The 12,454-nt window shown below is 40.1% G+C and overlaps 1 protein-coding gene across 2 annotated transcripts in view; it reads left to right on the plus strand.

Moving 5' to 3' along the window:
* The window catches only part of RTN4R (reticulon 4 receptor), a 767,021-nt gene that overhangs the window by 572,457 nt on the left and 182,110 nt on the right, over positions 1 to 12,454 (plus strand). For both annotated transcript variants that reach the window (XM_085633954.1, XM_085633953.1), the window contains exon 4: positions 7,896 to 8,016. In XM_085633954.1, coding sequence (XP_085490080.1) covers positions 7,956 to 8,016 — 61 coding nt within the window. In that variant the 5' untranslated portion in view covers positions 7,896 to 7,955. The remainder of the gene's footprint in view (positions 1 to 7,895; positions 8,017 to 12,454) is intronic.

Below are 12,454 nucleotides of genomic sequence, written 5' to 3' on the forward strand. Positions count from 1 at the left end.
TTTTGAACGTAATTAGTTCTTGTATGTTCCAGAGTTTTCCATCTGCCATTTGTACTGCTTGAGTATTTTTGGCAATCTGACAAACTTTGCAGTTATAACATTTCTTAAAACCTTTGCTTTGCAACCATGATTTACCTTTCTACTTTTGAAAATGACTGTTAGTCTATCTTTTAGATTTGTTACTCGTCTGTATGTTATATTCGGGGTGTTTCCCATGATTTTGCCGACTGCAGTGTCTAATTTCAAGATCTTCCAATTCCTTTTTAGAATGTCTTTGATTTGTTTTGATTCTTTCGAGAAAGCAGTGGTGAATCTTATGGGTTCTGATGTTTGTGTGTTTCCTTCATTTGTTGATTTTATCTGCAATAGTTTTTTTCTGTTTGCTTTGTTTGCCTTTTCCCAACCTTTTCTGATTTGCGTTTTCGAATATCCTCTTTTTGCAAATCTTGTTGAGGTTTGCACGCTGTTTTTCAACCATTCTTTCCTTTCTGAGCAAATTCTTCTTACTCTTAGGAATTCTCCGTGGGAATATTTCGAACTTTGTTGATGAAAACTACTTGCGTGTAGAGTGGCATTTGTAGCTGTGATTTTTCTGTGCAATGTTGTGTGGATTTGATTTTCTGAAATATAAATTTCAGTATCCAAAAAAGTCACTCTTGTTTTACTCAAATCATATGTGAACTTGACATTTGCAGGTGTTTGATTAAGAATGGTGAAGTATTCCTTAAAGTCTTGGTCTGACCCATCCCAGATGATTAGAAGGTTATTAATGAAACGTAACCACAAAACAATCTTGTTTTGGAATTTATCGTTGTCCGATTGTCATGCCCATTTCTGCTCTCACCCACCCATTGTGAGGCAGGCGAAACTTGCACTGAAAGAAAAAGCCATTGCATTTGAAAGAAAATTTCTTCTCCAAAATAAAATACATTTTGTGTAAGGCACAATCTGATCATTTCCTTCAACATGTTGTTTTGTTGGGTATAATGGATGTTCCTCTCTTTTAAAAAGAATTTACAGGCTGAGACCCCTATTTCATGGTCTATGTTTGTGTACAAAGACACAACATCCATCGTTATCAATTTGTAGGATGCTTGCCATGGAGTGCCATTAAGGTGTCTCAACATGTCGCTTGTATCCTTGATATATGAACTTAACTTCGAAACAAAAGGTAGAAGAAAAAAATCAATATAGTTAACCATTGGCTCCAGTAACAGTCCTATTGCCGACACTATTGGTCGGCCTGGCGGTCTGGTACGATTTTTGTGAATATTCGGGAGGAAGTACATTGTGGCTGTAATTAGATGTTGAGCAGTTAGGTATTTCCATTCATCTTGGTCTATCAAGTCGAGATCCATCCATTCCTTCAATTTTTTATCCACTGAATCGGATTGGTTTGTAGTTTCTCATAGTAGGCCCTTTCATTAAGATGTTCATGTGCCACATTTATATACTCTTGTTTATCCCAGATGATTATATTTGCACCTTTATCTGCCATTTTTATTTCAATTTTTTCGTCCTGAGTTAGATTTACTAGTGCTTTCCTTTCTTCTCTGTTCAGATTATCCACATATCTTTGTCTTTTTAGTTTGTACATGTCTTGTGTGATCACCTCATGAAAGACATCTATCTTGTTGCCTGCCGGCATTTGGGGGTAAAAATGAGATTTGGATTTTTTCTGACTCAGGCCCGCTCCTAGTTGTGTGCATGCTTCCTCCAGATTTACATGATCTTGTTCAGTACTTGCCTCTAAATTTGATAATGTTAAAAACCCGTCAGAATCTTTTGCTTGCAAAGTTGAGGTGGGCTGCTCCCTAGGTGTACTCTGTTGTATAATATCTTTTTCATAAAAGATTTTTGCCAATTTTATTTTTCGTATATATCTGTACAGATCAATTCGAGTTTGTGCCATATCCATGTGAGTACTTGGGCAGAAATTGAGGCCTCGTTTTAATAGAGAGCTTTCTGAATTTGTAATTTGCCTGCTTAATAAATTTACAATGGTCAACTCTTGGGTATTGTCTAGAATCTTTTTTTCATCCGCATACTCCGTGTCATTGTTCCTATTTTTTCTCCACTGTTGGCCCCTCCATCCTCCCCTTGTCTGTTTTGATTTGAGCGTGACTTTCCCTTCCCTCTACCGCGGCCCCTTTGGTTTTGCGACTGAAATTCCATGGTTTGTTCCCACTGACGTTGTTGTAGGACCAGTCGTATATCCCCTAAAAAAGGCTGTTTGGTCATTCCTGATCTTTGAGCCGTATCCCCTTCACTTTTATCTGTTGAGGGAGGTAATGCTTCCTGAGGTGCTTGCTGTATTGCTCATAGTATCTTGCTGTTTTAAGAAGTCGAATTTACTTGCATAAGTAAAAATTCTTCCCGTAGAATAATCCTCTTTGTTGGAATTTGGTGCGTTTGTGCATTTGTACAGACTCTTCGTGACCTTCAATATGTTTTTCTAGTTCCATCTTGAACTTCTTCATTTCAGGAGATAAATCAGCTGTGGCTAATTCCTTTTCAAGTTCAAATAATTGATCTTTAATTTTCTGTAACGCAATCTCAATATGTTTGATTAATATAACCATTAGCCCTAATGAAGAGTTCAGGATGTATTTGCCCCATTCCTGCAAAAGTTCGTTGCTAGAATCTTGATGACTAGGCATTAAATGAATCCTTAATCCCCTGGGGACTCTCTGTACTTCGATATATTTCTTTAATGTGGTTACTTCCCACCATTTGTTCACTTCTTTCTTTTAAAGTATTTTCTACAATTTTACTTTATTCCTGATGTCCGATTTTTTATGTCTTTGGATCTCCACTGCTTGTGCCTGCTATTTCATTCTCAAAAAATGATGGTGATTGTAACAATTGCTGTCTCTTTGCGCCTCTCAACTCCATTTTGTTTCTTTGCCTGGCGTATGCTTTGTTTTCCTGTCTACTATGATTGATTCCGTTTTTGAAACGCTGTTGCCGTCGTTCGTTACAAACGTTTGATACTTGTTTCCATTACTTGACGCTTGTATTTGCAACTTGTGGAAATAAAGCATCAAAAGCTTTGCTGAAAGTAAATGGCGGAGTGCGACCTATTATTTATGGGGGAAGTGTGTGGAGATATATGTATGTGTGTGTATATGTATTCAGGTACAAAAATGTGGAGTTAAGATTAGAAAATCCACACTTGGCTATATATACTTTACAATATTGTAATTTGTGTTGCCGATATTATGACATACAGTCAGGCCATAAGAGTGGGATCCAAGCCAGATTTTCAAGCTATGCATATACATTTACTTTATATATAATTACTATAAATGGGAATAATTTTGCATATCCAGTAACAATTCAGAAAATCTGGCATGGATCTCACCCTCTTGGTCATGTTGAGGGCACCCTTTCATTAGAAAAAAACAGTTCAGCACTTTATTCAACAATTTCAAATCTCCTGCTTTCTCTTCCTGTACCCATGTCGCATACCCAAATTGTAGTTATGGCACCTACCAGGCACTGCATAAATGGGATCAGATGAATGAATAGGTAATCCAAGGGAGTCTGCGCCAGATGGCAAACTGAGGTCTAAATGTAGCCAAGCTAGATGGCATTCCTCACAGTGGCAACCTGGGAATGTAGTTTATCTGGCTCAAAGAGCAAACAAGGCCGCACCTGTTCAGTAACCTTAGACCCAAAGAACAAAACTTCTTGAAACTAATATGCCACAGCTCCCAAAACCACGCATTTCTGTTGTTCTTGCTTCCTTTTCTCCTCCCTGTCTGTCTCTTTGTATTGTCCGCCCCGGTCTTTGAAGGGTCTTCATTTTATTGTGCGGTTTGTGAGATCTATGGTCTACCAAAGACCAGTGTTATCACATTAACATGCAAGTGTGCTTCAGGCCATTTGTACTTCGTTTGAAGCTTTTTGTATAGTTTTTGATGTAAATGTGAGTGTCAAGTTGCTGTTTGTGACCGGTGAATGTTTCTTTTCCCTTTATGCCAGTTAGTTTCTGTTCAGTAGATGGCTCACATTCATTCAGAGACATATCAGTTCTATTAAGTTCATGTTTACAATATGCAATAAAGTACTTAATAAAAAGGAATATCTCTAGGTATGTTTCTTGCTATTTATATTCTCCAGGCTACTGTCTGGAGTCCAAATACCAGACTGAAACTTGAGTATTCATTTCAACAGTATCAGTGAGATATTACTAATAGGTTTGAATGAAGCACATAATGAAATGTGAGGTCTATAGTCAAAGTATGAAATAGCATGGCCAAATAACACTGCAAGGGTGCAACCAGTGCTTAAGTGGTGGGTATAGATACTCCTTTTTGGGGACTGGTAATTATATTTCAGCATTGAACTTAAAACCAGAGCAACATGGCACAAAATGAACAAAGAAGGGGGTAGAAAATATAGGAAAACATTGAAAATAAGAATAAGCTGGGATGAAAAGAACCTTCAGTAAACTGAGATAAAGAGGCAGCAACTGTAAGGCAGGGGAAGGAAGAGGCTTGAGGTGCAAGCAAATTTATGCAGCCATGTTATTCCACAAGCCTTGCATCCAACAGCAGCAGACTCCTATGAACAAACCTTTGGCTCCGCAGTTACAGTTTTACAAATTAGGAGTTCGGTAGAATATTCCTTTTGCAGTTAACAATGCATGTTCTATATCGCCGAACTAAAATAATATAAATATTCATCTAACAAAGGTGTGAAACTTATCTGCTCGCAAAAGAACCTTCATCGGGAGAGAATTTGGAATTTCTCCTTCACAGAGCTTTCCCGCCTAAGTCAAGAGCTTCACCGGGACTTGTTCAACGGCTAACCAGCCTTGTGGAGTCCATCTTGGTCACAGTCTGCTGCCTTTCAGTGCTGAAGACTTTTGACTTCCATTTCAGAGGCTAAGGGAGAACATAAAATGTATGACCGGGACAAACCTGTTTTTTGTATCTGACCTGCGCTCCTTCACAGATGGCCTTACATCGCGCCTAGGTGCCGGTCATATGCAATCATATGACTGTGGTTGATTCTGTATGCTTTTTGAAACTATTTTCATTTCAAACTGTAAAATTCATATCTCCAGTTCACCTTATTGGATTGTTGCTGTTTTGTTCTTTAAATTATTCTCTATTTTATGAATTTGAGTGGTATTTATATAGTGTTGTGTTTTTGACTTTAACTGTTTTGGTAATCCTAAATGGTTTACACGTTTTCTTAAACTAAGCCTGTCTGCTTCATGGCATAGCTACCAGAGGTTAAGTTCAGGTTTAAATTACGGAAATATTTACTGGGTTTAACAAGAATACTGACATTATTACTTGTGGTGGACTACCACCCACCCCAACAAATAATCTACTTTCTCACACCCACAAACTCACAAGTTTATGGGTTTTAAACAATTTATGCTGAAATTCCTGACCGTGAATGTCCTCCACCCAGCCATGGTAGTAGATTAGTATACAGGTAATGATACAGATTGCTGCTGTCCTATTGCTCATCAACAAATCCGTTTACAAGCGCTAAACAAAGCTTTGTAAATGCCAAACATAGTTTACCTTCAAATTAAGTTTTCTGCACACTCAAGTTCAAATCAGTTGCACAACTACCTCTTTTAATCCAGACCATAGGTTCTATTTTTAATTTATTGAGATCTAATATATTGCTCCCTTCAGCAAAACAGTACACACTGTTTTCAATGAGCTGAGAAAACATCTAAATATATCCATGTGGGGGTGGACTAACACACAATCATTAATTAGGCCTGGAATTGAAAAGTATTCCTTTAATTGTTTTTTAAATCATCTGGATTTAATTATTTTTGCAGCCCTTTGCAAGTAATGCTTGGTGAGACTTCAGCAACAGGCACCAAAGAATTAAGATTTTAATTGAATTTAGTCAGGCAACAGCCTGCGTATTGTTAATTTGGCATTTGAATAATCGAATGATGCTTGAAAGTATTTGTTTCTGCAACATCCAGCCCTGTTTGCAAAAAATGTCATGTCTGCCGCCGCTAAATGGAACAAGCGTAATAAATGATGTACCAGACGCGCCCCACTTCAGTCTGAGGACATCGCACTTGCACGCGCGGTCTTATACAACAAAATGGATCATTATGTGTGACTGGTGGAGAATTTATTTTTCAAGTTAGGTTTCATTGCGCCCCATACCATCACTCAACCTTCACGAGCTTACGGGAGGGCAGCTGAGGTAGCACAGAAGGGATTCCGGTGGCTAGCTATTGGCTAATTGAGCTGTATGTCTGTGCAATCTTTCTGGATGCAGACATGTGTTTTTCAAGTTCTCCAAGCCTGTGGCTCCTATTAAGCCAGAGTAAACATTTTTTCATTTCTTGATTGAAATCGAGTGGGGCTTAATTTGTTCTGGTGTTGCAGGTGGTGGGCGACAGCAGTAATATTGGGGGGCTTGGAATTACTTTTTATTATCAGTCTTTATCGAAGAGCAAGAAAGAGAAAAGTTGTAAAGGGAGAAAGAATGAGGAAGGGAAAGATCGGAAAACAATGGAAAAAGGAGAAAGTAGGGGGGGGGGGAAATAACCTGCAAGGGTGAGATACAGTCCGAAAGTTCAATGTGGTGGAAAGAGGTGCAAGGTGGAATCAAGAATGGACAGCCTTTATATTCTGCAACCCCAGCATTCAGCAAAGAAAACCTCAATCCAGTTAGGATGAGCTGGGTTGGTTAGATACATTTCCTTGCCCCCTGAATGTCTCTTGTAGCCCCTCTCCTTTAATTTAGCATTACAGGGCCAGCCAGCCTGGAAAGAAGGCCAATGGGCTAGAGGTGTGGATACTGAGTGGGGAATTTAGGGTTCCCAGATTATCTAAACCAAAATATCCACAACGTTAGTAAAAGTAAGTTTAGATTTAACATACATAACTCCACATATATGTACCTTGACAATCGTCAAAGTATGTAGAGTACAGTAAATCTATACTTACCTACATATATGCATCGCCTCGATATTTTGGTAACAGGATATTCCTATCTCAATATTTCAGACTACAACCTGCAGGGAGACTGCAAGGGACATCTGAGGGTGCTATCTTCTACAGCTTTTTGGGAGTAAGTGAGCCAAGCTAGGGCAGAGTTGGGAAACACTCACTGCACAATGGAACAAAGAATGCTCTGTGTTGGTTTTTGTGTTCAAGTGTCTCCATATTAGCTTGCATTTAGGATCACCTATTTTCTTATGTCATTGATTTTGCATTTATTGCGGTTTGTTGGGTGTGTGTGCTTTGAGTAAAATACCTTAAAAAGGTAACAGATAAATACATTTATGCAATAAACACACGTGCATACCTACAAACATTCATGCATACATGCATACGTATGTAAGTAAACAGGTGAATGCTAAGATATCACTTTACAATGTTGTCATGAGAAACCAGTGGGTCAAGTTAAAATTACAAACCTCTTTGCATCCCATGATCGAGTTATACAAAGCTTTACAACTAAGTGGATTATATGATATGAAACGAATCGTGAAGACACAGACCGCTTACTATTGGAATAAGCCTTGAATCTAATAAATAAAATTAGCAATTATGATATTTTGGCACTTGATTGGATTACCAATAAAATTTAAAATGAACAGGTGCTAAATTGTGCTAGTAAAATGCATAAAATGTTGGAGAAGTAGCACCCAGATTAATGGGTTTAAACATTATTGAATAATAAAGTGGCAATTTTTAATCTTAAAACCACTCATATGTTCTTTTTGAACCACGTCACCGATGTCATCGTGCACATTATAGTGTTTGTTTTGGGGTGTGTTATGGTATCAGGAAAATACAGAAATTAGTCGCAACAACCACTAAAACAAAGTGATGAAGAAAAACAACCCGAGCCCTTTCTAATAGATTGTTCTGCTTTTTTTTCTTTGACAGAGAGATGAGACAAGGACTACATTTCCCATAATTCCCAACCAAGTTGGACCAGCAACCAAAATGAGATCAACGAGCCATTCTGCATACAGTGACTTCTGTACTCCTCCCCCTGGAACTCTGGGTAATAATGTTTTCGTTACATTTCTAAATTACCTGATCTTGGAAATTGCTTTGCAGTTTGGAATGGGCTCACGTTTACCTTACCACCTCATTCAAGCATGGTCATCTGTGTTATTGGAGTCTATAAAAAGAGACCAAGGCTATATGATGCGACATTAGAGTACATGAAAAACAGACACATAGTTTTCATTTGACCACATCTTGTTTAATTTGAGCCGGTGGTTCACAGCGCTAGGCACCTGCACTTATGGCAGCCTGCAATATGGCGGCGCTATCTGTCTGATTTAGAGGTGAGCAGAATAGTTGTTTATTAATGCAATATGCATAGAAACGGCCAATACCTGCTGCCCAAGCTATTCTTATGGCTCGGAGGGTCAGGAATAGTCTGAATTGCCACGCTTGTAGGAGCGTGATGGGCAGTAGTTGTGTTGGTACTGTCATATGCAGCGCAGGCAGGCGCTATGGGTGGTGCAAGTTGCAATGGCCGCCTGACGCGGGACGTAGCACATAGTTTAGTAGAAATCAAGCACTGCGTTAATGGGGCAAGGCAACACTCAAAAATACACTCATTAAATCTCAGGCTTGTCTCCATCTCTTCTGTGCTGGTCTTGCCTGGAAAAAAGTTCAACACGAGCATTCTAAGGACTTGTAACAGGAGGGCATAAGAGTGCATCTCTCCATCTTGGTGGCGTATCGGGCCACCATGGGTCCTAATGCAAGGAAGGAAATTCTGCCCTCCCTGGGCCTTTGGTTTTGTAGTAAGAAGCAGCCATTAATTTGGGTAAAGTGGGCTCTTTCCACTCCTGGAACCCGGTGCCCACTGCGCCTACTGCACCAATGATAGCAACATCCCTGGCCCACAGACATGAGTGAAGCCTTTTGCTTATCAAAAACGCCTTGCTTAGCAAAAATATATATTTGCAGAATTAATAGCTGGCACTTGCATGGGGTCAAAGGTTGCAGCTGTTTTTCATTTTTATATAATTGTTTTAGAAGTCTAACCACATACAAGTCTAAAGAGAAAAGAATAAGATAAAAATAATTGATTGCCTAATTATTTATGAAGACTGCATGAAAACTTTCCTAAAATAGTGGTGGGGGGGGATTGTCAACTGTTTGTTTCAATTGTTTGAGTGGTGGCTGGTAAAGTGGTTGTCTGTTTAGCTGGAACAGCAGTAAAGCCCTTACTTCTGCTGCACAAACGCCATTCAGCAGCACATGAATCGGAATTATAAGGGGGCAGTATAAATCAATAAATCCGTATTTGTAAAGCGCAAACTACTCACCCTTAAGGGTCTCAAGGCGCTGGGGGCCGTTGTGGAAATTAAGTGAGCTATTGCCCAGAGTCACATGCTGCTGAGCTGAGCTGCTGCCGGAGCCGGGGATCGAACCGTGAGCACTGTGCTCCAAAGTCAGCTGCCCTGGCCGCTGCACCACACCTTTCCACCCCACAGGTGCCTGTCTGCACGCTTTTCTTCAGGTGAAACCTGCTCCAATTCATGCAGACAAACTGCACAGTCATGGTTTGCGCTTGTTAAAACGAAGGAACGCATGTAGTTGTACCACGTTGTCCCAAATTTTGAAGTCTGCAATTCTCAATTCTATGGTAATTCTGCTGCACCCGGTAAATAGTGCATCCCGTGGTACTTGTATTTACTGAGTGTGCAAAGACCACACGGGATTGTGCAGGACTTACATTTGTTTGTTTGTAGATTTATATAGCGTGACTCATCACCCATGAGGGTATCCAGGTGCTGTCCATGGGTATGCGGAGATTAAGTGATTTGCCCAGAATCACAGGATGTTGCGCTGACCAGAAGCTCGAACCAAGATTCCCAGCTCCAGAGTAGTCAGCTCTGGCCGCTGGACCACATCCTCCCCTCCCTTAAATGCGGTTCCAAAGACTGTGTGTATCTTATACACTTCTGTTTCTACACTGGTGATGTAGGTATGATTAGGTAGGCCAACAGTGTCATTAGCAATTGCAAATTTAGCGAACCCACCACCACCACAAACCTTATAAAATATTTAAGCCATCGGGATGCTGGTGAATTCCACCTCTGGTACCACCACTCAAAGCTGGGAAGTTTCTCCTTCAGCTTGTCCTATTTCAAAAATTGATCAGGAATGGGTGAACTCACAAACGGGCAATTATTTCCAAGCTACTGAGCTGCAGTGAGATTACCGGTTTGTGGTTAGTGTACACAGATAACGCGCGAGCTTCTACGGTAACCAAAAACCCCTTCTCAATGCTGTTGAACTATGCTCTGGAGAGGTAACAAGCTTTAGGGGCCTGACTTACAGTTTACTCATGATACTTTGGAATGTTGCCCTGGCGATAATGTTCAGATCAGGGCCACGTTATACCAGGGGTGTAAGCATAGCAGGCAAGCCTGACCCTCCTCAGTTGGTTAGGAACAAATCTCTCCCCCAAAGAAATTGTGACAGAACAAATTGATCCAAGTGGTTTATATGACAGCCGATTGTTTTCAAATATTAAAAATAAAAAGCCACAGGATTTACAGGTGGTTCACTTTGGGAGGTCCTTCAGTATTTCAATACTTCCGAGTCTGCGACAGTTAAAGGACAAAACTTTCTCCAAAGAAAGATATGCGCCTATTAAAAGAACCGATTCAAACATGTTAAAACTCTGCTTTCAAATTAGACAAACATGCAGGTCATGGGAGATGCAGTATCTTTTCAGATGCTGTATCCCGCTCAGTTTCATCTTAAGGAATTTCGGGGCACTGAGTGAGACATATTTTAGGGGCCCTTGTTTGGAACAACTTTTCATTTATCACTCATTTTCTGCTAATTGGCATTAGGACTCTGCTAACCAGTGCTAAAGTGGTTTTGCTCTCTCCACTAAAAATTGTGGCATTGGTTTATCCCCAATTGGCATATTTAATGTACTCATAAGTCCCGAGTAAAGTGGTACTACATGTACCCAGGGCCTGTAAAGTAAATGCTACCAGCAGGTCTGCAGCACAGGTTGAGCCACCCCCTTAAGTAACTCTTTAAACATGTCTAAGGACTCCCCTTGCAGAGCCTGTGTGCGCAATTCTAATCTTCCATGTAAACCCGGTAAAATAAACCTTTTGCTATGCCCAAAACTTCATTTTTAATACACATCAGTTACCCCTAGGGTAGGGTGCAGTGAATTAAAAAAGTTGGACATGTATTTTTACCCATGCCTTCAATTCCTAATTAATGAACCCATTCAATATATCAGGTCTGTCAGGCATTATTATTCTGTCATGAGGTCCGATATTGTTAATGCAGAATGCCTGAGTGTCACAAACACTTTGGATGGATATACAGACACCATAGAACTCACACTGGTATCAAATTCCCTAGTGGAGGGCTTATATAGCCTAGGGTGGAGAAAGGACCCCCCATCGAACACCTCCATTTGATTTAAACAAAATCCTTTTGAGAATTTAGCTAGCCAGTCTAGCTTACATTCAGTAACATCTGCCAATTTAGAAACTTGCATGGTTGATTGGCTTGGTGGGGGAACTTCCCACATTTGTGAATTAGAGACAAACATTAGTCCATCAAAAGCTTTGGAACACAGGGAAACGGCCCAAATAGGCAAAGAACAATATAGGGTCCAACCAGATCCATTTAACGTGACCCCACTAGTCCCTCCTGAAGGAAAATTGAGTAACACCCTAAAAACACCCTAAAAACAAATAATCTTCTCTCCTGGAATGTGGCAGGAGTCCGAACGAAGTTAGATGACCTGGAGTGGGATAATTATATAGACTCCTTCAACATATGTATGTTGCAAGAGACATGGGCAAGTGATCCAGTATATAGACCTGACTTTGACACCTTCGACAAACTGGTGTGCTTCAGTGCAAGGGAGAAAGGAAGGCCCTCATGTGGTCTCCTTATTTCAATACATACCTCTCTAAATGTTAAAATCTACCCTGCTGACATCAACTCTGATGACCTCTTGGGGATCAAACTGCTGGAACTGGAACTAATATTCCATATTATATTTATATTCGAGGGCCTAGGGATGGTTGTGAATCAATGACAGTTGGCCAATTTATAGATCATAGGAATACATTTGTAACTCATGATAGGTGGATTGTTGCTGGGGACTTCAATATATTCTATGAGCCTTTGGATGTACACTGTATTTTGGCCTTTGAGGAGGAGGGTGAGCTATGGGGATACCACAAATTAAGATGAGCCCGGTAAAAAGAGGAACAATCCTCACTCACCAAGTCTTGATGTTTACTGCCATGTTTGGCCTGAGAGCCTGCAATGGACAGACTCTATCCTATCAAAAAGGAGCCCACATCTTCAGTCGGCTGGGGTTCATGAGAAGAATTGATTATACTATTATAGCTCTGCCTATTCGGTCTGATCTCAAGGACATAAGAGAAGTTAATCAATATGATAGTGATCACAATGCCTTCCGTTGC

Source organism: Triturus cristatus, chromosome 11 (assembly GCF_964204655.1).
Source record: "Triturus cristatus chromosome 11, aTriCri1.1, whole genome shotgun sequence".
In the NCBI taxonomy this organism is placed as follows: Eukaryota; Metazoa; Chordata; class Amphibia; order Caudata; family Salamandridae; genus Triturus; species Triturus cristatus.